This window comes from Megalops cyprinoides, chromosome 20, assembly GCF_013368585.1.
Source record: "Megalops cyprinoides isolate fMegCyp1 chromosome 20, fMegCyp1.pri, whole genome shotgun sequence".
Lineage (NCBI taxonomy): Eukaryota > Metazoa > Chordata > Actinopteri > Elopiformes > Megalopidae > Megalops > Megalops cyprinoides.
The window spans coordinates 10,663,437-10,691,284 of record NC_050602.1 but is presented as its reverse complement, the minus strand read 5'-3'; the positions used below and the strand labels follow the sequence as shown (position 1 = coordinate 10,691,284).

Below are 27,848 nucleotides of genomic sequence, written 5' to 3'. Positions count from 1 at the left end.
AGCTAACCAACTGGATGAGGATGGCTTGTCGGCTGCAGTAGCACTGTAACGATGGACTGACCTAGGGCCAAGTTACCTTCCTACCTGCTGTAAGCAAATGGCTGATGGGCCAACAACAGCAGTCTACAGTGAGGCAATGACTTTACCCCTAGTGGGCCAATGTAGCACCACTGTTGGCTTTCTGGATAAATACTAATTTTGATACACAAATATGATGTTACAGATGGTCCAATATGCCTTCCATAATGTATTCCCAGAGTAATCTTTGGGTCAGTCTAACTTGCATTGAGTGTCACAGCCTGGTAAATGTCCCACAGCTAGAGAAATAAAACCGTGTTTAGCACTGAGAACACAGTCCTGTATGTTCAAAATCAACAAGATGTGAGCTGTAGTTGGGTTGAAATTGGGTCTGTTTATTCAAGAGCATACGTCTGGAAAAAAATATTACCAATGGAATGATAATGTGCAACATTTGATCCCTGTACGATATGAAAAAAACATAACGTGAAATATAGACCTGTTAGCTGAGGTTAGGTTTTAATGTTTTGTTTGACTTGCTGTCTCCAGAAAGCCAGAGAAGAATATTTCCGCTGGTGTTTTAGAGAGGTGTGACCATATATGCGAAGTGTCAGCCCGAGAGCAGGTTACACAGGAAATGAGTCCATTTTTTTGCATGCAGGCATAGAGGTTGAGTGCACAGCGTTGAACCATGGCCCACAGTTCTGTCCAGTGCTGTTTATAATCCCACTGAGAGGGGGGTTTCATGCTTTGTCCCCTTCATCACAAGAATGTGCCATTCTGTGGTGTCCGAGAGTGGAGTGAAGCGTGGCCACGATGGACTCCTCACTCCTTTTGATCCCATCGGCGTCGACGACCTCGCCACCTTTCAGAGTGATTGCTCAATCTCCCTGCCCGACCTTTTCCGCCCAGGTTAACTCATCTCAAAGAACATGTGATTCTTAAAAGAGAGATTTGAAATGCACATTTAAAAATGTGAAACTTAAGGACTGCCCTTGTTATTGTAATTGCTCATCCTATGTCTTTGCATTTAAGACAAGCAGTCAAATGTAATGTACATGTCATGTGATGCACAGCAATCTACAGCGTTCTGTAGATGCAATGTAGTCGTTTATTTTTTCTAGCCATTTCCTGTTCTTAATCAAGTTGGATGCGATCGTCTCTCAATCTCTCACTTCACTTTTGCGGTTTTGATGGACTTACCAGCAAGAATGTGGCTGCCAGCAGAAGCACTTTAGTCTTTGTGCTCATTTCTTGAGTGACTGCCGAGAGAAGAACAGGAGCTCACAGACTGAGGCATGCTGGGAAAACATAGGCCCGCTCTCCACTCACAATGCATAGAACTCACCATCCAGGCCAAAATATTCATGGTCCATGTTGCATTCTTCATTGAAACCAGGCCATTTCTTCCATATCCGACCCAAACTCTCCCCAATGGACGAAACCACCTGATCATTTCACAAAAAAAAAATGCGCTCCAAATGTGGCCCCAGATCAAAAAGCTAACTGTTGCTTTATTGCCTCAAGCAAGATTGCTGTATTTCTAAAACTGAAGTAGTCTTATGATAATGAATGCTCAAGGGTTTTGTAGCTATGAGCCTATGAGGGAACCTTAAATTTGAGTAAAAAGGAGACATGGGGCCAGAGGGTGTTATCTCTACACTCAGAAACAGTGGTAACTGTATTTTCTCATCTACAGTAGTTAAAAGTTCAGATGCATCAGAATGGGTAAGATGTCCCTAGAATGAGGACACACATGCACTGAGCATTTAAACACTGTGAAACTGTTGTAATAATAAAAGGAAATACGCAGGCTTGTTTAAATAAAAGTGCAGGCAGTGTGGTACGCGTGAGGGGGGCGCCTACCTGGAACTCCTGGTTGGAATAGAAGCGGCAGGGGCAGCAGGACCCCTGGATTCTCACGGTGGACGTCCCGTCAGAGTCGCAGATCTCCAGGAGGGGGGTGAAAACACTCCACCTGCCAGCATTAGCAAGAATCACATTCAAGCCACAGAAAGTCAACCAGGGAGCCCTCAAGTCCGGGTGTAATCAGTGCAGATAGAGCGGGGAGTAGTGGTCAAACAATATTGCCTGTCTGTGATTAAGTGAGTACATTTTCTTGTATTATTAAACTGGTGCAATTCGATTGCATTTTGGAGCAATAGCACTGCCTGAGGGAGATGTCCCAAAAGACTTGTTTAAAAAATACACAAATAAAACGAAGGAGACCTCACTTGAACCTTGGATATAGAAAGGGATAAAGAAAGAGGGTATTTGGTACAAAACGATTGTCTTTCTGAGATTATGGAAATGATTATAAATGGAATGGAAAGGATGACGTAACTCGCAAAAGATGGCGAGGGACTAAGGCGTGCTCCTCGGTTTAAATCTACACTCCTACATTCCAACTCAGGTTTGCAAAGCCCCATATAGACAGCTATGCTCCGTGTCTGACCCCGTCTAAGTTTAGCATTAACGGGCAGCGTGTGTGTGTGTGTTTGAGAGCTTGGCTCCCCTTTAACTGTTTGTACAAACGCCCCACCCCCCCCGCCGCATACCTCTGGTGCACGGTCCCGATCAGCTGGCGGTCGGCGTTGAAAGCCCTCATTTCCATCAGGCAGCAACCCAGGCAGCACGCGTCCGCCCTCAGGGGCCTCTCGAACAGGAAGACCTGCCGCGCCTGCCGGTCGAACCCCCGCAGGGAGCAGGAGCGCGCCGGGCCACAGCACTGCAGGCATAGGCATGAGCTTTCTGAGCGGGGGGGCACAAAGAGAACGCCGCTCTCTCAAACTGTAATATCATACACACATGTGTCTTCACACAAAAAAACTACAAGCTGATCACAACAGAGCCAAAAAGTAAATAAAACATGCAACAAGTCACATATTCAAATCTTATGTTCTATTGTGATGGAAGTCGCTCTGGATAAGAGCGTCTGCTAAATGCATATAATGTAATGGTCCATGCAAAATTCAGGTCAATGAAATAAAGAATTTACTGGTCAGAACAGCTGAACTTAAATCTTATTAAGGTCTTAGGTCTTATTTGATCAAGCCAGGCTATATACAGCAGGAGAGACCTCTAGCACACAGGGCAAACATCAAGGGTTCAGCTCTGGTGAGATGTGGCTGAGGGCCAGAGGAGGGTGGGTCTCACCTTCAACAGCTACATACAGCTGGTCCCTGTTTCCTGTAGCAATGCTGTATGTCCGGCGTGGTACACAGTGCGGACCTGGAAAATAGAGCCAGCCACAGAACAGAATGAAGAAGGAGAACTTCCTTTTTAACACATTTCTCTTATTTGCTAAAAAGCTTTTATTTCTTAATGCTTGAATGGCGTGTTTCAACAATACAAACTGTTACAATACACAGCAGTACAGTCTTCCATCTTGCAAACGTCCCATTCTGTTCTTCAAGAATCAAAATCCAGCTAACATTTTTGCCTCTGTCTTAGCTACTTATACTCTCAGTAGATCAGAATGGCTTTTGATCAGACATGCTGGATCTCGCTATTGGCATATTTTCACAAATAATTAAAAACTGGACTTGTGAGCATTTCATCGGTCCCTGATCTAAGGGAGCTACCTGTCAAGCTGTTTTTTACATAAACATGCAGAGATACCACTGGGGGTGAGAGGTTGACCTCTGACCTTGTAGCTCCGGTTTGGCTGTGATGTGCAGCTGGCTGGCTCCATCCAGCAGGGCCAGGCCCTCTGTCGGTGCTGTGCCGGGACACCGATTACCCCCCTGCATGCTCATCTCCACCCCTCCGGCTCCTCTCCTGAGTCCCGCACGGCCCTCCTCTTCGCCCTCCCAGCCCAGCCTGGGTGACTGGTCCTCTACTCCCCGGGAACGGGGCAAACCCGCCTCCCTCAAAGAGCAAGATGCCGCAGAAGAGCCTGGGAGGACCTCTGTGGAGCACCTTCGCTTGCCTTGGAAAGCCCGGAAAAGCGTCTCGATGTGCTTCTCCCTCTCCAGGCAGCCGAACGGCAGGGGCTGAGCCGTCACGGCTGACATGCTCTGAAACAGGAGGCAGGACAGTGTGATGATGTAACAGGAAATGGATGGACACGGTCTGAAACAGGAGGCAGGACAGTGTGATGATGTAACAGGAAATGGATGGACACGGTCTGAAACAGGAGGCAGGACAGTGTGATGATGTAACAGGAAATGGATGGACACAGTCTGAAACAGGAGGCAGGACAGTGTGATGATGTAACAGGAAATGGATGGACACAGTCTGAAACAGGAAGCAGGACAGTGTGATGATATAACAGGAAATGGATGGACACAGTCTGAAACAGGAAGCAGGACAGTGTGATGATATAACAGGAAATGGATGGACACAGTCTGAAACAGGAAGCAGGACAGTGTGATGATATAACAGGAAATGGATGGACACAGTCTGAAACAGGAAGCAGGACAGTGTGATGATGTAACAGGAAATGGATGGACACAGTCTGAAACAGGAAGCAGGACAGTGTGATGATGTAACAGGAAATGCATCAACATGGTCTGAAACAGGAAGTGGGACAGTGTGACAACATAACAAGAGACGGAGGGACAAGGTGTGAAAGAGGAAGTGGGAAGGGTGGAAAAGAAGGGTGGCGGTGTGGCAAAGTGTCACAGGGCCCATAGCCTTCTTTAGGACTTTGAGAGACAGATGCCAGGCTGAATTATAGTGGCAGTGTAGCATAGTGGTAAGGAGCAGGCCTTGTAACTGAAAGGTTTCTGGTTCAATTCCCCACTGGGGGCATTGCTGCTAAACTCTTGGCAAAGGTACCTAACCTAGAATTTCCTTAGTTAATATCCAGCTGTATAAACATATAGCATGTAAAAATTGCAACCTAAATAAGTTGCTCTGGATAAGAGTGTCTGCTAAATGACAATAACGTAATGTAAAATAAACAAGGCTTTGGACAGAATAAATCAATGTTGTGGATTGCCCTCACAGTCAGAATCCAGCATCTCTGTGAGGACAAAGATGTTATGTCACACGCAACTGCACTGCTTTTGTATTTATTTGTACAGCATTTGCATTTCAAACTGTGACAGATCCTGATCCGAGTGTAACTGCGGCTGCTGCTTTGGACAGTTAAATCCCTCTCCTCTCAGTGTGTTTGGAGAGTGCGGTGGGCGGCCAGCCTCGGCAAGCCTCAGCTGTGAGGAACACGCTGGGCATTTAAAAGAAGCTGGTATTGTGCTCTCGGACGGAACACGCGGATCCTTTCTCGGCACATCTCCAGGACAGCGCTTTCTTCGCCACCGTCTCCTTGGCGCTGCAACAATCGCGACCGTCGCTAAGTGGAGAGGGACTCCGACGCTCGGGCCAGTGGCGGCGTCGTTTCCATTCAGGTCACAGCCTGTCCGTGTCATCGTATTCACGCCACTAACAATCCCTCCTAGCGCTGCACTGCTGATACAATCCCATGACAACAGGTTGCCTTTGTTCAAAAAGCTACAAATAACAAACAAGTGACCAAGCTGCTAGCACACAACTATCCAAGGGTAATTTTACTCAATTTTAAACACATCCCTTTGTGTAATAATTCCAGTATAAGTTATAATCATAATCACTAGTTGTCACCTATCAGTACAACTAACAATCAGTGGTGTAATGATGTCCTGTGATCTGCATAAATGACAACTGTGCATTGAGATTCCTTGCATACAACCTCTGACAAAGAGCTGAGGTCACATTAAAATCAGCCAAATGTATTTACATAATGCTCTCAAAAAATAAGTGAGTACAAAATGATGAGTAATGTTATACAAGATACAAAGGACACTTAGGGAAAAGTTCAATGAACAGTTCAAGACAGTACTGCCAAAAAAGTGCAAAAAATAAAAATGTATGGTTTGGGGAAAGGTTAGGTATAAGATCAGTTTGAGTTATGCAACAACAAAGACAAAGAATACAGTAAGAACAAAGAATGCAGTATCTGAAAGGGTCATTTACCATTTGAAAAACGAGAAAAAAAACCCTGGCATGAAGAAAAAGTGAAAACTTTATCGGCAAATTCAAAGGCACAACATGTGAGTGCTCGATCTCATTTGGCTGTGTTCAACAGTCAACAAACCCTCAGCTTTGGCCCATTACCTCCATTATCCAACAGCAGAGCGTGACACATTATACACAATAAAATAAACAAATTCAGGACCTCTGAAATGGAAAGTAATTCATAGCCTTTTCTTATTAGCAAATTAAAGATCTAGTATACAACGGGTGAACCGATACGCACGTACTGTTGTCGACCACCATAATAATCAGGCGCTCACACCTCACATCCAGCTAGTAATATCAGAGGTCTTACCATTGCTCGAGTGCTCAAAGCCGTCCTGAGAATCACTTGTCGCAAAAGTTGAAGTTAGGGGCACATGAGGACTCTGGGGCTTTAGTGAGGGGCGGGTCTAGCTGGAGCCGCTCTGGGTCTTTTTGATGAGGGGGGGGGGGGGGGGTGACTGCATCCTCTTCCACGTCCTCTTTGGGGACGGCCACCTCTCCTGCTCTCGCCCCTTCTGTCCCTCCCCTTTTGGTTTCCATCCCAACCACCCGGATCTTCCCATTGTCGGAGAAGAATGGCCTCGTTCACCCATGAAATTGAGAATCTTCTCTTAGAGGGAGAGAGGGGGGAGGGGAACGGAGTGGGTTGCAACACGGCCCCCCTGCATACCCAAAAGTGTCTTGCCGGTCCCCCTGGTCAGAATTCACGGGGGGACCGTGGGCATGGTCCAGACGCCCTTGTCGCTGGATGGCAATCAAGATGGCTTTGGCTTGAACCTTACACACACCGACGAGTCCTACCAATGGGTGTGCAATCAATGTTGAAACTACATTAGCAACAAAATGTGGTTTTTGTCACCGCTGGTTGTTCTGCAATGCATTTCATGTGCAGAATGAAGCTTTACACAGTTTCTCTCATGAAAATGATACCGTTACCAAAATACATATTCGACGAAATCCGTTTTGTATCTGACGCCAGGCACCAGCCTTTATCTAAAAACAGCAGCATGTATTTACTTAGCCAACAGACCCCCTCAGCTCTGTGGGAGGGGCATTGCTAGGAAGAAAGCCATCTTCCCACCAGCCTCATCAAATTAAATTGTAATTTACATTTGAAATGTACAACCAACAGCCTTCTTGGAATAATGACGTTATTTTGTCTCAGTTTATTGTGAAAACCATGTTTTTATTTACAATTTCATTCACTCCCGATACCAAGTTGAGCCTTATAATCTTGGGAGATTAAGGGTTGCTCTGACACAAACGGTAGAATCAGCGAGTAAATAATTACACCATTGCTCTTTAATCCAACATAATCAAGCAAATAAGAAAATATTCAAAATTAATTCTTTCATTTCATGTCATTGTAATCAGCTTCAAAAACAATCCTCTCTGCTCTGTCAAATACAAATTCCCACTGAATTCACAGTTGCCCAATAATCGCTGATCACAAATCCAGTGCTTCAAATTCCTTTAAAAGGGACACTTAATTCTAAAACACTGAATGAATTGTTGAATTTCGGCAGATTGAATCACAGCGGTCAATGAAAGATGGAGCATCATAGTGGTTACACCACGTTAACTCTGTTTATGTACCAGATACTCAACTCCTTGTGCCTAACATGAAAAAAATCTGTCTCTGAAATGGAACCGTGGGATGGGAACCATTTTCCCATTCACTGGCTTGTTATGAATATTCACAGATGCGAAACAGCCATAGGTCATGTTTCATTGGAATACCTGGAGCTCCAAGACACCGTACCACAGAGGACAGAGGCAACGCAGAAATGACAGTGGCAGTCTCCCTTTGTAAACCTCTCTGGCTTTACTCTGGTAAATACTTTTTTGGGTCTCCTGGAAAGGGCATGGAGGGGGCTTGGTTGATGTGACCCATGAGGAAGATGTCAAGCGTGCCCAGAATGAACGCCAGCGCCATGACGATGAAGCAGACCCGGTCGATGACACGCGCCACCAAGAACCACTCTTCGTTTTCCTGAACAAAAAAAACAAGATAAACTCAGGTCTGAACCATAACAGAGCCGCATGACCAAAGCAAGGGGTGGGTGAAAATTATTTCAGAACATTTCAAACATTTCAGAACTCACGCTCTGGAAGGCGTTCTGCTGCCGTGCGCTTTCAGCAATGTGCCTGCAGGAGGCGACACACTGTTGCACCTCCACCGAGGCCTGGGCCAGGCTGATGCTTATGTCGTGCGCCGTGTCCCCATCCAGGCCATTATCTGAGGGTAAAAGGGAGCCCCAAATGAAGACAGCAGGATCATGTACGAAAAAGACACTGTTAAGCCTGAGCTAAAAATATACTCTCTAAAATATATTCTGAGTATATAGTTTTTTGTATAGGGAGGGAGAGAGGGCATACTAATGGGAGCGATATATGGGAAGGAGAGAGGGCAAAAGGAGAAAGAGGTCCAGATAGAAAGATAAGCCGTAACAGGGAGATAGGAAGAGAGTGAGAGAGGGAAATGAGAGAGAGAGAGAGGGAGGGAGAGAGAGAGAGAGAGAGAGAGAGAGAGAGAGAGAGAGAGAGAGAGAGAGAGAGGGAGATGTACAGAGAGGCAGGACTCACGGATCTTCTGCAGCGCGGCGCTAATCAGCCCGTCCCTCTCCCTCAGCCTGCTGAACATGAGCTCGGTGCGGGCCGTCTTCAGGAAGTACTCGTCCGCCTTGGCTATGAGGCCCAGGGAGCTGCGGCGCCGCCTGGCGGGCGGGTCTCCGCCCCCCTCCGCCGGGCTCCAGGGTCGCATCTGCATGTGGAGCGCCCGGGGAAGGAGGTTCAGGAACACCTGGGGCAGAGGGCACAGAGTGTCCATCGGTCACCTGAGCACTCCGGCCCAATCCACTCAGTGAAGAGCAAAGACGCAGTGGATAGGCTTAGGAAAGAGTCGCCTGGGGACTGAACTCATAAACTTCATTACTGTCAAATCGGTGCTCTTCTCTCCTCCAGTTCAAGTTGTAATTGGGTCATAAAGTCAGTCATAATTCCGCACTGCTTCTCAGTAATGAGGAATGAAGTGCTCTGCGGAAAAGGCACTTGTTAGGAGCTCTGTATTGGGTAGAATATCAGTGGCAGTACCTTCCGGACTTTGTCTGTCAGGAGGTGGGTGTTGGGAGTTCGCAGAGACACGTTCAGTACAACAACGCAATTCATCACCACGACGGTGGTCACAGACATGACAAACATCAAGTACCTGGAACGAAGTGTAAGAATCGCGCATTAATCTAGAGTAATCACATCTTCTCTGCAGATTTATATACAAGTGAATTACAGAAATAAAATGTTTTGATGGTAAATCCTACAGATTTTCAATTTTCTTTAACGCCAGATATTGATATTACAGAGTCAAATGCAAAATATTACACAGAGAGGTTCAACAGAGGTTCGGCTGTTACTATGGGGGATCAGTGAGTTAGTGAGAAACATTGTGATGTTTACGGTTGCTTTGCTACAATCAGAGACAGAAGAGACAGAAGACCTTACTTTCCAATGAGCGGCACGGCCTGCGATGTCTCTGGAACTTTCTTTGCGATAAGGAAGAGGAAGACAGTCTGGGCCAGGAGGATGGCGATGGACATGGTGCACTTCTGCCCTCCAGCTGACAAAAAAAAGCCACCGCAAAAGGCCATAAGCAAAGATCCATGAGCAAAGTGACGCTTTGGAGGGCATTCAGCCTAACTGCTATGGCTTTTTCTGCTTAAAGCTGATTAACAAATTAAAGCAAGCTTAATGAATAGCACCGTGTCAGGAATGGGATCTAAAAAAATGTAATAATTGCAAGAGATAGACTGAATCCTTCCCTATATGCTTCTTGTTGCTTGCAACATTACCATGCATTTGCTGTTAAAGGAAGGTGCCGCAAGTCTGCCTGGATACAGGGGTTTCGACATGTATCTTTAAAAGATGGCGCCAACAAAAGACGGAGGAGACACTTGTACCCCCCAGCACACAATAGAGCGTAGACAGCAATTATTAGTTCATTCTACATGAGCCCCAGTACCTGAAAGCACATTCATTAAAACTGTATGTAATGAAACTCATTTGCTGCCAGACCAGGGACAGGGTCATATTTATCTGAGTACTCAGTTTAAAATGGATGCCCTGTGGCCACTCCCATAAAAACAGCATGGTTAAAGCTGAAGGAATGAGTGGATGAAGAGGGTGGGATTTAACTTTAGCTTCTTTATTCCCTCAGCCAACAAGGTCGACCACAGATGGTCCTGTTTTGTCGGAGTGAGCCCAGCCAACAGGAGAGGAGGAGGAGGAGGAGGAGGAGGAGGGCCAAACCTTTCGCAGGCAGAAAGTAAACAAGCAGCCCCAGGGAGGAGATGAGCACGCAGGGCACAATGATGTTGATAACGTAGAAGAGAGGCTTCCTCTGGATGATGAGGAAGAACACCACCTCCTGGTACTCTAGCTCATCCTTGCTGTAGCGATCGTTGATTATCTTTTTGGCAGGTCTGTGCTTGATGGCCCACTCGCCGTTTTCTATGTTTACAGAAAATACAAGGAAACAGGGCAGGGGTTGGCCGTGTCAGCAGTTTTGCAGTGATCTTGTGTAACCCACATGTTGGGCATTTCTGCAGCCGCTTCAGGTAGGTCTCAGATTATCTTGCTTTCTGAACATGTCCTGCTGCCTTCAATTTCCGCACAGCCCACCAGCAATCTGCCGGTATTAGCCCTTTAGCGTCATTAAATCAAATCTCACACTGAATACAAATTACCTGCAGACTAAGCTAAATATCTAAAAAAGACTGTTGTGTTCAGGACCATACCTGACGATAGGGCTCCGTGTTATAGAATGACGTAGAGGACATTACCTACCTACCTACCTACACTACTGTTATTTCCTGCTTTTTGGGAATTATTATCAAACTTCACCTTATTCTTAAAACGAGAGTAACATGACAAAACACTGTGGGATAGCAATCACAAAGTGACCATTGCTATTAGCCCCAGACATGCCTGGTCCTTACATTACACACAAGTGCAAGAGTTAACTTGCAAATGACATACCTGTGAACGCCTCTGGGTCGATCACGATCCACTCTATCGTCTCTCCCTCCTCCTCTGTGAGGACGAGGTCGATCTCGTTGGCACTGTACGTCTGGGATCTTAGGGAATGCATACGTGCGAGGAAAGTAGGATTTGCGGGTCCAATCAGTGTCAAACCACACGTTAGTAAAATCGTAATATGAAAACTTGTAAGTCAGCCGACTCACTCACCTAAATACCATTGAACAGTTTTGCCAGTCGAAGGGGAAGTAGTTGACCTTGATGGAGCAGACGCTGCGATAAATAGCGGGGGGCAGCCAGTAGACACATCCATTGGGCTGGACAAGCGCGTTGGTGTACAGAGTGATTTCAAATTTTCCGTCCATACTACAGATACAAAAAGTGGCATGTGTAAACGATGGTTGTGTAACCTAAATAAAAATCTAAGTAGGTGCAGCCGATTCAGGTGCAAGAATCTAAACGAGGCTGTAAATATTCGAAACGGAATTCGGTATCGCATTCGGTGTCGGCCTGAGTGCTTTTTGGTGTAGTTGTTATCTGTATCTTCCAACCTACATATGGGACGGCAGTGCGGGCTGTCAAAGGTGGCATGTTGTATAAAATTTTGCCCACATATATCAGCAAACTTGCTAAATTTCTTTACCTTCGTTCCATTACACGTTAAAGCTTAGGGAGAAGCGTCACTTCCGCCCGTGACCAAAAAATGGATTTGCACTTGACTCTAAGCAAAATCAAAACTTTGTCGACATGTATTGCCAGTCAACGGTGAAGATATTTGGTTAATAAAAAGACGTGAAGGACTTCTAGTCGGCCCATGTTACAAGGTTTTGTGCAGTATTATGTACAATCACGCTGTGAACATCTTGGCCGTACAGCCTGAACCAGAAAGGTCATTCGTAACGCTACTACTATTAAAAAGATGAATGAATCTTCAGAAGAGATAATGAAGAAAATATCTATTACATGTATGAAAGTTTTAATGTGACGTATACTGCACATACATTACCGATCCACATTCATAAACCTAACCTGAAATCAATTTGAAAGACCGTTGTCATCCTTAACAGGTGTACAAAGCTAGCCAGTGTCTTTGGCAACGTGATAGAATAATGCCTGTTGAAGATAGGTAGAGGTGATATCCTCCTTTGGAGCACACTATTATAACCTCTTACAAACGGTGCCATTTTCACTCACTTGTTTTCCAATATGATGTCAGGCAGCCAGATGCTTTTTGAAGGAACACGCATGCAGGTAACGTTCTCGTACACTGGCATATGGTCCCACCTCAGGCGATGGTCACACCATTGCTACAAAACAAAATCGGAAATTTGCTGTATACACGCCTGCATTGGAGCATTAGTGGCATTTCATTTGGGGGGTTTTACACATCAAGTGCAAAATCTTGTAAAGATTCTCTGAATGCATGATGAATATCTAATTTTGTGTGTTTTACAGGTCTTAGTTCAGTGTAAATGGTATTTACGTTTCCAATATCAGACATCTCACTCATTGTCATGGCCTCCTGTCTGAATGTCACATCTCTTCTTGACATCATGTCCCTTTACTTCCATTGTAATGCCCGGGAGCCTTCAACAGGATATTGTCAGCCAGTCACCTCATGTTCTGAAACCCAGTGTCCCATCACCCAGCTCTCACCATTTCAACCCACACGCTGGTCGTAAGGGCCTCCTCCTTTTCACTCTACAGAGGAAGACAAGAGAACGGACTTTTACGCACACTCTCCACAGAGACGGGAAAAGGTGCTTGGTCTTTCATTCGCACCACATCGATCTGTCACTTTAAATGCAAAAGCTAAGACTTTCAACAGTTAGGCAGACTACTACAGCATATGCCCTATATGACTACTTTATGTCCAACAACTGAAAATGCATTTGCTCAAGCATCAGAATGGGTCTTTTTTGTTAAATTACCATACAATACTAAACAGTTAAGTATCAGTTTGCTGATACTTAACCTCCTCATGTATGTTGTGCATGTACACACATATGCATGTTAACACACTCACATGTACACACACACACACACAGTCTCACCAGAGAGATGAGGTTGGTCAGGGTCAGTTTGAGCTTGACCTGCGTGACGTTCCCGCCCCTCTCCACTGGACGGATGTTCTTGTTGTAGCCTTTCATGAGGTCCTTCAGCAGAGGACCTTCCAGGTTCAGACTCTCTGCCCCTCGCTCTGAGAGAGAGAAAGACAGATAGAGGAGTGACAGGGGAACAGAAAGAGAGAGGGAGACATGGGACTTTAGCAGCTTCTCTCGGTTTATCCAGTGTTACCTAAGCCCGGCCCTGGGAGCACACAGGCTTGTAGCCTACGGGTTTTTAGTCCAGTTGTTTCTTGTTTAATGTGTTTTGATCTAGCTGTTGATTTAATACTGATCTGGGTTTGACATAATGACAGTTACCTCTTTTAAGCCCTTAAGGAGAGAAATTTGTTGCCATAAGGGTGCTTTTTATACTTTCAAGAAGATACACTTAAAGATATTTATTCAGTCTGTTCTTGTTAATATCTTGCCCTTTGTTCACATGCAGTCAGTTAGCGGAGCATCTATCTACATGCATGAAATGCATGAAATCTGTCATAGATGTATTCTCACTATAACCGGGTCAAACAGAACATAATCATGTCAATTTAACTAGCATCAAAATGTCAGCAAGATTACTGGAATTTTTTCAAAACATCTGGTATCTAATGCATACCTGAGACAGTTAGTGTCTAGGAGAGTTCAAACATTGCTAGTAATTCACTTATAATTCCTTGCTGATAATACTTCATACTTCATACAAAACGACAACCATATTCATAAACACATATTATACCCCCCATGTATTATTAAAGTGAGGTAAGTTTTGAAAACTTGGGCCAACCAAACTGAAGGCTTACAGATACTTCCCTAGTGTCAGCTAAGTTGCTGAAAACATTTGTAACGCTTTTGAAATATCATTCTAATAGTACATTCCAGGCTGTAAGAACTAAGCAACATTGTTTACAGCTGCCATCTGTCTACAAAGGTCAGCTGTTAGGGAGCAGCAAGAGTTCACCACACAAATAGTGAGAAATGATCTCCAAAGAACCAGTGAATGGCCGAGCGACGTGCACTGTGTTTGCACTTTGGCAGATTCACACCCTGTGAATTAACAGCCGTTCGGCGGCTAAACTGCAGCTAATTCCTACAACAATGAGTCAGAAGCCCAAGCCTCTTGGAACATGTGGCAGAGTCCCAGCTTTGAATACCACAGTCTTCCTTTTCCCTTTTTACACATAGCTTTCAGTACTGTTTTGAAGAACAATAAAATCACCGTGTATCTTATTACGAGGAATTCAAAGTAAGTCACAAACATTTACAAACACACACACACACACACATACACAATCACACATATCCTCCATAACTCTAAATTAATTTGTCCATTCATACTAAAGAACACAAACATTAAAGGCGTCTACCTGTAGTGGAGAGGACGATAAATGCCAAGATGGAGAGGGGTGATAAGAAGGATGACGGCGAGCTCATCTCTGTGTTGTCTGTGAATCCTGTGGTCTCCCAGTTCACCCTCTTTCTGCGTTCTGCCAGACTGGGGGCATCTGTGCACCTGGTCAGGAGTGGTCAGGGTCTTGATGTGAGGGCGCAGGGAGGGGGAGGTGGGGCCTTTGTCCAGCACTCAAGAGGTTATTTCAGGAGTCCAGACCACAGATTTTTGTGCCTAACCCGGCTGTCTTCCATCACATTGTCAGCTGTCACAACTTACACAAATGAAACAGACTGACACAGAGGGAGTACTCTGGGGAGGTGGTGTTGGGGGGGGAATTTACAGTATTTTTGTTACTGTTTCCCGCTATTTCAGATTGCGAGCGGTAAAGACATGGATTATGTTACAGGCTGCTGGCTGACTTCACATGGCGCAAAGTGGACGTTTTGTGGAGGGACGGCTCTAGGCAGCTGGCTCCTCGTCGCCTGTTTCTAACTATAACGACCATTACTGAACCACAGGGGAGGGAGAGGAGGGAGAAAGCGAGTCACGACACGAACTGACTGCAGAAAACAACCTCGCCTCGCCAGCAGGAACAATAGCCCGTCATTCTCAGCCAGGATCAGCTTTCTCAACCTCTGACATTCAACAACAAAACACACCTTTTCCAGCAATAATTAGCTCACTTTTCATTCACCTGTATGAAGACTTCCTTCGGTGACTTTGATTTTGGTTTACTTCTTCCCCTTACTTACTAGGATGCAAAGGGGGGAACTAGATAGACTGTTTGTGAATGCAGACAAGCACTCAATCTGTAACTCACTGAAGCAAAGTCAATCAAGAGCTCAAACAAAAATATTCACATGCAGCGGTGCTCATGATCCAGACTGTGAAACAGTTACTATATAGAGAAATGAAGTTGGTTAATGTGTTCTCAGAGTAGCATTGTTTCGCTCACTCTGACTCCATGCAGAACAAAAAAGGCTGCACAACTGGCTGGTGGATGCCGTTGGTGAAAACTTAAAGCCTTTTTTTGTTGAAATTCAGATTTGAGCAAAATCTAAAACAAAGCTAAAATAAATCTAAAATCTAAAATAACAGACAGTGGCTGGTACCACACTTGAATGATTTGAATGGTATTTTCCCATATGAGCAGCCAACAAAACCGCATGAGCTCTGCCTTCATGGGTGTGTGTGTGTGTGTGTGAGATTACAACTCTGCTGCTCTTTCTGTGGTTGAATAATTCCCAGAAAAACTCGAACTCCCAAATTAGTTATTAAAACACTGTGTTGCTATTAAAGACATACATTTCCTCGATGGTTTTGGAGTTATATCACACTGCTGCCAGAATACACAGAAGGCTGCTCAACTGCAGACAGTCTAAACTAATTTTGTTTACACGGACAGTGTCATAGCTTCTGAAGGCTTTATTACTTCAGCCAAACTTGTGGAAACTTGAACGGCAAATTCTGCAGGATAAATGGGCATTTTAGTATCATCCAAACTGTCAGAATAGGTCTTCCCACTTTGTCTCTGCCTGGAGAATACGAATATAACTCCAGAACAGCTGGATTGATCTCTTGAATCAATCAAGTAAATGGCTGCTTCTGTACTTTTAGTGAAGAGACAGATATATTACCAAATCTAAGGCATTCTTCATCTCACCAAACAATGAACTTTGCAGTTCTGTTCAAATGACTGTTTTTGTGTAGGTGGTTGACTACCAGCTCCTCCTTATTCTTATGTTCTCATTCATCATTTGCCCCCCCCCCCCCTCCCCCCACCCCCACCCCCACCCCCACCCCTACTTTGACACACACAGAGAATCAAAGTAGGGACCTGCAGACAATGTCTACATGACTACATCACTGACATGAGTTCGGCTTCAATGTACGTCTTAGTCTCAAAGAATGACACCCCTGATTTCGGGCATATATGGTATTTATATCCCCACATATTCTTTGAATCTGGCCCAGGGTTTCCCAGCAAACGTGATTGCCCACGCATAATATTGTCCAAACTTTTTTCTCTTACATTTCAATCTGAGTGTATTGTTAAATTGGTTGGTGGGTAGTGGGGTGCACATATATGATATACGATATGGCAGAATATGTCTGTGGGGTTTTCTTGAATTTCATGTCTTGAAATATGTATTTCTCCTAACACAGCGGCTCCCCAAATATAAGGCTAACTTTGTGGCTGTCATTACATTCCTGGCAAGACACATAATACTACTGAGGTGGAAGTCTCCAGCTCCTCCGACTTACTATTTATGGATTAGTGATATTTTTCATTTTATTAAACTGTAAAAGCGCTCCTCAGACAAATATTCCAAGACTTGGGGGTCTTTCTTTGCATTTGCAGAAAAGTTGCACCTCCCTGAATAAAGTCATAAATCTTGGCTCCCATCCATCAATCCCAGAATAAAGTTATAATTCTAAATCCAATATACATCAGGAATTAACCAATGGCGCATATTCTTATTAAGTTATATAGGGAAGGGTAATGGATGACCAACCTGTATGAATACTTTTTATGTCTGTGGAATTTTGTCTTTGTTTTGCTCCCTTTTTGGTGTTGTGGTATATTGCCTGTCTGTTTGTGGTATTGCACTGTATTGTTTTAATCTGCTGTCTCATCAAGGCTGGGGAAATTCAATGCTATTTCAGAGTGCTTTTATAATTGCAATTGACCTTTTTGTGTGAAACAAACTTATTTAAAAAGTGGGGAAATGTGTATGACAAGCACATTTTGCTTTTTTGTTGCACCACAATTGTTCTGCATGTCACACTAGATGGCAGTAGTGTGACATGAGAGTGTTCATGTAGATCCTCTGAGCCAGATTCGTTAGTGCAGAGAAGCACTAATGTACATGAAAACATCAAGCACTGTAACAGCGTGGCTCTGTTGAGACAGTGCTTTACTCTGAGGGTTGTGGATTCAGGTCCTTGGAGGGACATTACTTTTGTACATTTCTGAAACTCACTTTCCTTTAATTGTTCCAGTGTGTGGCACAGAAGACATCACTGCATATAAACAATGGTAAATGTTGTGAGTGCAATACTGATGTAATAGTCTATAATCTCCTACTGTAATATATTTCTCACTTTGCCCTCTTTTTGTGCATGTCTGGGAACAGCGTGAAGCTATGCTGTGTACTGAAGGATTCACAGTGACTTCAGAAAGTTTTCAGACCCCTTCACTTTTTGCACACTTTATTGTGTTATAGACTTAATCTAAAATGGATGGATGTGTGTTCTTTTGGCTGTTAATCTACACACAATCATAATGACAAAACAAAAACATTTTAGAAATTTTTGCTAAATTATTAAAAATCAGAAACTGAAATCTCTCATTTACATACAGTACGTATTCATACCCTTTATTCAGTACTTTGTGGAAGCGCCTTTGGCAATAATCACAGATTTGAGCTTTCTAGGGTAAGTCTCTACAAGCTTTGCACCCCTGGATTTAGGCAGTTTCTTCCATTCTTCCTGGTAGATCCTCTCAAATTCAGATTAGATGGGGAGGGTCTGTGAACTGCCATCTTCAGGTCTCTCCACAGATGTTCTATGGGGTTCAAGTCTGGACTTTGACTGAGCCACTCAAGGACATTCAGAGACTTCTCTTGAAGGCACTCTGCAATTGTCTTGGATGTATGATTCAGATCGTTGTCATGCTGAAAGGTGAACCTTCACCCCAGTCTGAGGTTGTATGCACTCTGGAGCAGGTTTTCTTCAAGGACCTCTCTGTATTTGACTGCATTCATACTTCTGAAGCTCTGTTAGAGTGACTATTGGGTTCTTGGTCACCTCCCTGACCAAGGTCCTTCTTGCCCAGTTACTGAGTTTGGCCAGACGGCCAGCTCTAGGAAGAGTCCTAGTTCCAAACTTCTTCCATTTGACAACGATGGAGTCCACTGTGCTTATTTCTCCCTGCTATTGTTTCTGTTCAGTTTTCAATAGTGTGGTCCTCCATGGGCAACTTCATTTGTGTTTGGTTGATGTTTTGTATAGTGCCACCTGGTGGTAGTCAAAAGTATTTCAGATGGTATGTAGTAAAAAGACAGGAAACCAATGCTACACTTTGGTTTTGACAGACCTACTGGATACAGCCTCAACACCCCTGGCTGTATCGCAGTACCCCATCATATTACCTGTTCTCATCTGTGTGAGCCGTTCAATTTAGTTTATGTAAAGAGGCCACAGTGAAAATGTAGGCAGCAGTTTTTGGAATATTACCAACATTACAGCTGTAGGGTGTGTCACTTGAGTGAGTCCTTCAGTTGTCATTCTCATCTAGACTTTGATCAAATTTCTGACAAATTGTTATTGATACTGCTCTGAGAAAGCAGCTGTCATTCCATGATCAGGTCACCGAGGACGGAATAACATCAATGCTGTAGTAGCAAAGAGGAACCCACCCAGTCATTCACTCTAGTAGTACAATGAACAAGATGTGATTAAATCATGCTTGAACTGAGGCAAGATGCCCTAATGGAACAAGAAACTTGCACTTGCAGTTATTTAAATGTTGTTTATTTCTGCAGCTGGATGTCTATAAAAGCAATGTAGGCCATTGACTTTTCTCTCAGGTTTCTCAATGGTCTCACCTGAGATTAAAATCTGAGATATCCTGGTCTCAATCCAGGTTCACTAGTTGTAAAATCTACGTTGTGGCAATCCAGTGAGGCCTGTTGAGAGCAATTGTGATGGCAGTATCCTCTGGGTGGCAGTGTAGGGTGAGATTTGAGCGAGTGGGTCTGCTTTTGCTTAGACTGGTGATGCAGTACCTTGCATGCAACGATGACTTACATAACAGGTCTCTTCAACAAGAAACAATAACTATAATTGACCCTACTTATTATCCAAAACCATCCAAATTCCGTAAGGTGCAAAATATATGAAATCAGACAACAGACTTTATTGTTATAACTGTCACTTCTTCCTCACACTTGCTATGCAAGTGAATGTTTGTCCCCTTGGATTAGTTTCAAGACAAATGGTAGAATTAACTTCTATTCAGACAAGAACATACTCACTTTTGTAATTGTAAAGGAGTAGGTTATTTGAGACTATCGTATCTGTATCACACAGACATACAAGCAGATTCAAGCACATTAGAATTAAATTGCCTTACTATTGCAATTGAACAAAGACTATAGATTCATTTGGAGACTGAAGTTTGCTTCCTTTGGAGAAGCCAATGCAACAGTTTGAAAGTGAGCACCCTGGGAAATTGTTCGGTCAGACACAAACGGAAGAAATGGCCAGGCGATCGGTGTTGAGTTACGTCTGAGCGCGGTCTCTATTTCGGGAGTAACTCAGGAAGGGAGGAAACGCTTGTTCGCCTCCAAGTAGCTGTAAGGGTCTCCCTCAAAGGGCAGCACAGGCGGCTGGTTGTAGATGCCCATCATGAATATGAAGAACGTCCCCAAGAGCATGACCACCGTTACCACGTAGAAGCAGAGCCAGTCGACCGTCCGGGCGATCCCGCTCCAGTTGTCTTTTTCCTGCCGGGGGGGGGGGGGGGGTAAAGGGGTGAAAGGGGACGCGGGCAGGGGAGACACAACAGGTGGGGTTACGATTAGCCTCCAAAACGGGAAGTGACAAGCTATCAAATGCCAGACATTGAGCCACCACAAAGACAGCAAGGTTATATACACCAATGGAAACTTGTGCTCAGTGTTTTCAGTTCAGCCACACCATGGGGAATTGGAGGGAAAAAATACTAACAGAAAGAAGTGCAATAGATGAATCCATGATAAGGTGTATGTTTGCAGAATGAAAAGCAATATGAAAAATACTCTTTTGCTTGAACTCCATAGAAGAGATAAAGAAAAATGCAACCATGTGTTTTGTAATGTTATTTTATATATGCAAAATGTATAAAAACAATTTTATATGTTGCAGGCTTCAATTTCCAATGTGAAATAACAAGCCCATGAATATTGGCCCAGCTTACACAAAGTAAGTCAGCAGCCAATCACACCTACTCGTCATCATCTACAAGATTTTGAATGAGGAATGACCTGAATGATGATTATTAAACAACATCCTAGTCCCACCTCTTCTTTCAGAAAGTTACATCACAATTCAAAGCTATTTATTTATCAGAGGTGCACAATGTATCGATCAGACCAAAGGACTGGTTCCAATAAAGAAGTAAAATGTGCAATGGGACAGTGCTATTTTTATTTCCAATATAGCAGACCCTTGTGTTCATGTATATAGTGTAATTCAAACATAAATGCAACTTAGTATATGACAATAAATGCAGAATGTGGTAAAACCATTGTAAATGTATCACCTGCAGGGTATGTTCTATGGCACCCAATTTTAAGAACTAGCTAGCTAAGCATGTCAGTCGTCTGGAAGCTTCAGTTTGAATATCTGCTCTGCTTAACTCTATGGTGGTGTTTCCGTTTCTGAAAGAGAACACTCAGTCCCTGTTCACACAAAAAAAATGCAACACAGCTAACTATGAAGCAAAAATTGTGCTGCACCTTCTGAAGGTAATTGTCATTTCTGATAAACTGATTTCAGTAACAGAATCAGAAGATATGGTTAAGTACAAATTGTCTATTAATATTTGCTCTGAAAAACTGTGTGGGTACACCCCTGTTATTTATACCAAATATACACTATTTTATTGTCATGCTACAGTTTTCAAAAAAAAAAACAAAATAACAAAAATAGAAATCAAAATTCACCGATTTGCAAAGGATTTGTGACCCTTGACCCTGATGTGGGTTGGCAGAGCACCTACCTCATTGTAGTCATTCTTATCACGCATGTTCTTGACAATGTAATTGGCACCATCCACACCAGGCTTCATCTCAGAATACAACTGATCAGTATGGTCGGTGTCCTCACTTGGTTTAAGCTCTACAAGGAAATAATGACGTTTAGACAATACACAGAATTCAGAAACAGCTGCAGAAAGACATCTGGAGAATTACCAGTCACTTGAATTTTTTCTGCTTTGCTGCAACACAAAGACAATGGCAATTTTGACAATGGTTGTCAAAAAATTACATGTTTTACAGATACCCACCCTGTGAAAAAATGTATATTTCAACATTGCTAGCATTCAGTAGAGGCTATAGGAATTTATGTAGCCAAACAGCGTCAGTATTTTGTTCAGTCTTTGACAATGAACAAACTTCATCGTAAGTTGTCTGTTCTCTCACCAAAGATATTGTGTCTTAACACTGCTTAGTTTTGCCTCCTCCTGTTACGTGACAGTGAGGTGCGTGGAGTGTTTGCACACTGTCCTCACACGCTTCCTCTGTATACGTTACGTGCTGACCTGCAGCAGGGGCGGCACGGGTGGCGAAGCCGTGCCTCTCGGACTGCTTCTCGAACATCAGCTCGCTGCGGGACTTGACGCTGTGGTACTCCTCGGCCTTGGCGATGTAGCCGGCGGAGCTGGAGCGTCGCGGGAGAGCCCCCTCCCAGCCGGGCTCGGCCGGCGCTGCCGCCGGCTGCGGCATGTGCAGGAGCTGTGGCAGCTTCACCAGGAAGACCTGATGCATTGTGGGCCACGGGGGAACAGTGGGGGAGATGTGGGGCATGTATCTGGAGTCCTACAGCCAAGAACAGCCCTTGTGCAACCTTTTCTCACAACTGTTATCCAGAGCGTCTTACATAGGTTACAGTTTTTTATATGTTACACATTTATACAGTTGGATATTTTACTGAGGCATTTCTTGGCTAAATACCTTGACCAAGGGTACAACAGCAGTGCCCCAGTGGGGAATCGAATCAGCAACCTTTCAGTTACAAGTCCACTATGCTACACTGCCGCCCTAACCAATAGTGCATGAGATGCCTTCAGATGTAGTGATAAGTCCAGTTAATGAAAATGGAAAGTTTTAAACTATTAGGTTAGAAAGGAGCTTGAGGCTGCACTGTTGTCAAAGGCATACCTTGAGGAGGCTGAAACAGATGGCCTTGTGTGGGTGCACTAACCTCTTTGGTCCACTCTGACATGACGTGGGTACTCGGGGTCCGGAAGTGGAGGTTCAGCACAATAACGCAGTTCAGAACCACCACCGTGACCAGCACCATGATGAACATGAGGTACCTTTGGCAGCAGAGAAATTTAAGCCAGATCATTGCTTTACCTCACATCCAACACACCAAACATCAAACGTTAAAAATGACCCATGGGTCAAAGCTACTCTGCCTCATGGAATGCTCTTTAAAGTGACGACCCATCCCCCAAAACTACCCCATTTCCTGGCCACAAGAGAGTGGCCCTCACTCACTTCACGATGAGCGGGATGGCCATGGAGGTCTCGGGCAGCCGCTGGGAGATCAGCAGTAGGAAGACGGACTGCGCCAGGAGCACAGAGATGGAGAGGGTCATCTTCTCCCCACCTGGATGGGGCAAACACCGTAAGACAGCGCCGAAGAGCGTGCTGAGACCCAGCCAACAGAGATCCAGCCAAATCCTACCGGTCAACCATGCAATTAAAGAAGATTGGCCAGAGCAGTCTTGTTTCACTGAGGCTGGCCCATGTGTCCCAGGACACATGGGAATCTCTTGTATGCGAGTGTGGATTGCATCCGGTGTGCAGTGCTCGCTAGTGGAACCCATGGGGCTTGTAACTCACAGGCGGAGCCCTGGCCACTCACTGTCAGCTGGGAGGTAGTAGACGAGGGAGGCCATGAAGGAGATGAGCATGCAGGGGATGATGATGTTGACGATGTAGAAGAGCGGCTTGCGCTTGATGATCAGGTAGAAGGTGATGTCCTGGTGCTTGTTGCTGTCCTTGGGGATGCTCTTGTACACGTTCCTCCTGGCCGGCTTGTGGACAATCTCCCACTCTCCATTCTCTGGAGACAGGGGAGACACAAGGGAAGGGGAGGGGAATGAATTACATTACATTACATTATTGGCATTTAGCAGACCCTCTTATCCAGAGCAACCTACATAGGTTACATTTTTTTTCATTTTACCCATTTATGCTGGATGTTTACTGAGACAAACCTAGGTTCGGTACCTTACCCAAGGGTACAGTGGCAGTGCCCCAGTGGGGAATCGAACCAGCAGCCTTTTGGTTATGAGCCCTGCTCCTAACCACTATGCAACACTGCTGCCCCAAATTAATCTCAGGGATACAATGAGTTCTGCAGCACCCTGGAAAACCACCCAAAAACCGAAAAGTCGCAACAATTCGGAGTTACCTGTGAAGCCGGCAGGGTCAATGATGATCCACTCCACGTTGTAGCTTTTCCCTGTCTCAGCGTCAACGTCTTCTTTCAAGTGCATGCTGATCTCTTTGGCATTGTATGTCAGGGAGCTGGAGGAAGAAAGGAAGGATGCTCAGAGAGACAGCACAGGTCTTAAAATGGATTGTGAAAAGTGATAGGCAAATACTGACTTGCTGCTATGGTATTTTTACAAGTCAGCGGGGGACCCTACAATGATGCCAACACAAGTATTGTCTGGGGCTTTGATTTGTAAGTATCCCCAGTTCAGTTGAATTCTGTCAGTTATCTACATGTTTAGCTGACAAGCATGGTCTAACCTCCGCTCAGTATCACCTTACAAACATCCTTCATAGTAGCTTCCAAACTTTTACTTGGCAGTTATTGGCTTTCACGTTTTCCCTGCAGTGCATTACCTGAACTTCAGGGAGCAGTTCTGCCAGTCAAAGGGGAAATAGTTGACATTGATGGCACAGGAGCTGCGGAAAATAGCGGGTGGCAGCCAATACACATACCCGCTGGGATAGACTAACACATTGCAGTAGTAGGCCACCTGGAATTGGGCGTCATTGCTGTGAGGTGAAACAAAGTTTGTTACTAGACCACAAAATACCACAGATATGCTTAGCAACAGCCAAAAAATCGTGTAAACTGGCTCACGAGGTATTGATGATTGGGAGCTGTTTGGGAATGTCCTCTCAACCTTTCAGAAAATTGAGAAAACCAATACTGAGGCTAAATGTGTAGAAACAATTAGGTCAGATTTTCATAACTTAGTTGTGTACAGTAAATTGTCAGATAAGAGCGATGTGCACTTTGCATAATTTGATACTCAAATATTCTGTGGCCCTCAAGATTAAATATTAAATGTTCAAAACCGCGCTTTTTCCCTCTTTTTTTTTTACCACAGAGACACCTACATGTTCTCCGGTTTTCAGTCAGGAAGAGAGTATAAATTATTTAATGCTGTGTTATTAGGAATCCCTGGAAAAATACTGACGTGAAAGAAATCTATTTTCTTCACTTTGTTAATGAGCAATTATTTGAATAATGGTACAGATAATCGATTAGTGATCTCATGATTATGTATTTAAACAACAGAATATTCCATCTCACTTCTGACTGACAGTTTTTTGGTTGGATAGGGACAGTACTCAGTCTGTCCATTTCAGCTGTGAGAAGTAAACATATAGTTCAGTATCTTTCGAAGGTATGACCGTTTAAACGTGAATGTGTGGCTCGTTTTGGGGAGCCTCAGGGTCTTACTTGTTCTCCAGGACGATCTCGGGGAGCCACACCATGTGGGGAGGCAGTCGCAGCTCCGTCACGCTGTCATACTCCGAGGTGTTCCATGAAAGCCTTGTGTCATACCAGCCCTGAACCAGCACACATGGGGAATAGTTACTCACATAATGGGGAGAGCATAGAGGAGAAGTAGCCGAGCAGGTTCTCTATTCAAAGCCTGCAGCTGCTTATCTGCCTCCGGTTTTATGCACATGTTTGACTTTTTCAAGCTCCTTGTTGAGGAGGGGTTGGGGGGGGACCTGTGGCCTATCAGAGCTTCATGAGTGTTGTCTAAGTGGGTGTATGTGGAAAAAAAAACATCTATAAGTATGACTGATGCTATAGCAGGGTCCTTTGAAATGCACAAATATGAGGGTGTTTTTGAGCAAAGAGTGTTCAGATTTTCCTTCTAATCTCACCAGAGGTACAAATCCAATTGAACGGCAATGTACATTCGACAGAATAGCCATTTCTGCACTTCCTCCTCTTTTCAAATGTGCAAGAAAAAGATTTTTGTATAAAAATGAATGCATCAATGGGTCTTAAAAACAGTTGACAGTTCTCAGTTTAACAAATGAGTTGGATATTCAAATTCTGAGACCATTTCTACAGTGGCCTTTTGACAAAGATCTGCGTCTCCTAGCAATTGCAGGGAAAAAACCCCCATACTTACATGTTCCATCCATACGTTTGTGAGCAGCGTTTCGTCGACCTCTTTCTGCAAAATCAGAAAACAAGCCATGGTCACAAGAGCGCAGGCCGGTGAGAGTCAGATCGGCAAGAGATGAGCAAGAGCCAGAGCCGACGAGACCCGAGCGCCAAAGCCGCTGAGAGGCGGGGGCGCGCGTACACGTAGCAGAGGCGGACAGTGTTACGCACAAGCGAGATGAGGTTAGAGAGCGTGAGGGCCAGGTAGACGGGCACCGCGTCCTCCTTGTTCTCCACCGGCCGCAGCTCCTTGTTGTAGCCGCGCTCCTTGAACAGGTGGTTGATGAGCTGCTCCTCTTCGTTTCTGCCCCAGCACCCTGCGGCGCACACAGAGAGGGAGTGACAGTGCTAGCTGTTAGCTGTTAGCTGTTAGCTCCCCCGGAGCTAACAAAGAACAGGGCCCCTGCAGGGTTTTAGCACTGTGCGTGCTATCAGCCGTTCACAATGGATGACCTGCTAGCTCTGGTATATGGAAAGACTGTGAAGCAATAACCATTTGGAAGGGCAAATGCACTGAGTTAACCTTCACCACTTGGTTCACTTCAGAGACTATAGCTTGGCACTGTGGAATACAATCATGAGTATAAATATATGACTAATAGATGCTGATGACATGCTGGATTAATATGACTCATTCAGTACCATAACATGGTAAATTATGGACATTAGATGCATGCAATAAACAAATAGTCAAGCATCAAAAGTCTGAAAACAAGAAAACCTGCCTGAATATTTAGTTTTGGGCAATCATCTTTGATTAACAACATTCACTAACAGTGCAGGTGAATCTTTGAAAATGGAGTTAGCCGATGCATTCCTGTAGGAGAAAAAAATCCATTGTCATATATTAAGTATGGAAATCACTTGGAAGAGTCATTGCTTTCCCAGAGCTTGACTTACCTGATACAAAGAGACTCAGGAGAGTCAACACAGGGAGATGCGTGCAGAGGGGCTTCATGTTAGGTTCTCCGGGAGTCCAGAGTGGTGCTTCATCACAGACACGATCAAATCCATTCAGCCCTGATGGATGACAGCAGGTGACAGAAGAAGGCGGAATGCAGACATGTGATCTCCCACATCCTGTCACAACAGCCAATGTATGGCGCGAAAGTGTGTGTGCGTATCTGTGTGTACGTGTGTGTGTTGGTCTTTTTTCTTTCCATCCGATTTGCACTCCCTTCACATGACCTGACGACAGATTGACACCATGAAACTCCAGATGACCGAGATTACCCCAGCAACCTTGCTATATTACCGCTTCTATTTTTAACACACCGTGGGACTTTGGGCCGAGACGGAAAACCTTTCGGGGACCCCACAGAATAATTATCCCCTCCAGAGTGTCACGTGATGATGTAATAACCTTGGAAGCGGATTTGCATGAGGTGTCAAGCCTCCATCAGGCCTTGAATGGGGATAACGTACTGATGATGTCAGCGTCATTTTGGTCATACTTTAATTTCATGGTAGCGATAGGACAGACGCCTGGATATCCACCCACACCTCTCTTTGCGGCCCTTCAGAATGTGCAAAACATGAGGGCTGATGGCTGTTCTGGGGTCACTACAGTTCACTTTGCACCAAGTGTTCTTTATACGTGTTTCTTTTTTTAATTTATAGGTGGGTTGTGGGATCATATGGAGCCTGGGGGTTTACAAGCAAGCAGGTGCTACAGTTATTCCCATGACATTTACATACTGACACAAACTTTCCCTGCACCCCATGTGTTTAAAATCACAGTGATCTATGGGCTCCCTTTTCTGACCATGACCAAATCGAAATCCTTGCGTCTGTTTCGGTGAACTATTGACACTAAAGGCAAGGAGAAGCAGCTTCTGAATGATGGACTGATTTTGATGGAATGATTTTTTTGTGTGATGACACTTTTTGTTTTGTGATTCAGACTAGATTGGGCTAAAACTCCCTTGAAACATTAAAGCACGACAAAAGGTTGGCTCAATACCCTCAGCTCAACAGGACATTCTGTTGCACCACCCAACAAGGGCAGGATCATCAGACATTAGTACATCTGTCCTTCCAATATACCACTAACATCACAAAGGAAAAAATATTATAATAATACTTTTATTACT

The 27,848-nt window shown here is 44.4% G+C and overlaps 3 protein-coding genes across 3 annotated transcripts; all 3 read right to left on the bottom strand.

Annotated features, from left to right (window-relative positions):
• Positions 1-411: 411 nt before the first annotated feature.
• Positions 412-4,034, bottom strand: LOC118796088 (phospholipid scramblase family member 5). The gene is made up of 7 exons (XM_036554919.1): positions 3,668-4,034; positions 3,175-3,249; positions 2,577-2,769; positions 1,885-1,996; positions 1,367-1,466; positions 1,222-1,280; positions 412-958 (listed from the first exon to the last, which is right to left on the bottom strand). The coding sequence occupies exons 1-7, from the start codon at positions 4,032-4,034 to the stop codon at positions 932-934; spliced, it is 933 nt and encodes a 310-aa protein (XP_036410812.1). The 3' UTR covers positions 412-931.
• A 3,812-nt stretch (positions 4,035-7,846) lies between these two features.
• Positions 7,847-14,588, bottom strand: chrng (cholinergic receptor, nicotinic, gamma). Its single transcript, XM_036554918.1, has 12 exons — positions 14,522-14,588; positions 13,107-13,252; positions 12,709-12,753; positions 12,247-12,359; positions 11,263-11,418; positions 11,053-11,150; positions 10,324-10,524; positions 9,520-9,634; positions 9,115-9,229; positions 8,608-8,824; positions 8,127-8,260; positions 7,847-8,014 (listed from the first exon to the last, which is right to left on the bottom strand). The coding sequence occupies exons 1-12, from the start codon at positions 14,586-14,588 to the stop codon at positions 7,847-7,849; spliced, it is 1,575 nt and encodes a 524-aa protein (XP_036410811.1).
• A 4,506-nt stretch (positions 14,589-19,094) lies between these two features.
• LOC118795690 (acetylcholine receptor subunit delta-like) lies at positions 19,095-26,787 on the bottom strand. The gene is made up of 12 exons (XM_036554368.1): positions 26,656-26,787; positions 25,927-26,072; positions 25,721-25,765; positions 25,030-25,139; positions 24,180-24,335; positions 23,740-23,855; positions 23,188-23,388; positions 22,818-22,929; positions 22,519-22,633; positions 21,857-22,073; positions 21,314-21,432; positions 19,095-20,057 (listed from the first exon to the last, which is right to left on the bottom strand). The coding sequence occupies exons 1-12, from the start codon at positions 26,711-26,713 to the stop codon at positions 19,869-19,871; spliced, it is 1,584 nt and encodes a 527-aa protein (XP_036410261.1). The 5' UTR covers positions 26,714-26,787; the 3' UTR covers positions 19,095-19,868.
• Positions 26,788-27,848: the final 1,061 nt, after the last annotated feature.

Coding starts and splice junctions, on each gene's coding strand:
- LOC118796088 (XM_036554919.1), bottom strand. CDS start 4,034: ATGTCAGCCGTGACGGCTCAGCCCCTGCCGTTCGGCTGCCTGGAGAGG. Junction 2,770..3,174: donor GCTGTATGTAGCTGTTGAAG/GTGAGACCCACC, acceptor CCCCCCGCTCAG/AAAGCTCATGCCTATGCCTG. Junction 1,467..1,884: donor ATTCCAACCAGGAGTTCCAG/GTAGGCGCCCCC, acceptor TGAAATGATCAG/GTGGTTTCGTCCATTGGGGA.
- chrng (XM_036554918.1), bottom strand. CDS start 14,588: ATGAGCTCGCCGTCATCCTTCTTATCACCCCTCTCCATCTTGGCATTT. Junction 13,253..14,521: donor TATCGTCCTCTCCACTACAG/GTAGACGCCTTT, acceptor TCTCTCTCTCAG/AGCGAGGGGCAGAGAGTCTG. Junction 8,825..9,114: donor TGACAGACAAAGTCCGGAAG/GTACTGCCACTG, acceptor CCTCTGCCCCAG/GTGTTCCTGAACCTCCTTCC.
- LOC118795690 (XM_036554368.1), bottom strand. CDS start 26,713: ATGAAGCCCCTCTGCACGCATCTCCCTGTGTTGACTCTCCTGAGTCTC. Junction 25,140..25,720: donor CAAACGTATGGATGGAACAT/GTAAGTATGGGG, acceptor GTGCTGGTTCAG/GGCTGGTATGACACAAGGCT. Junction 23,856..24,179: donor AACTGCTCCCTGAAGTTCAG/GTAATGCACTGC, acceptor TTCTTCCTCCAG/CTCCCTGACATACAATGCCA.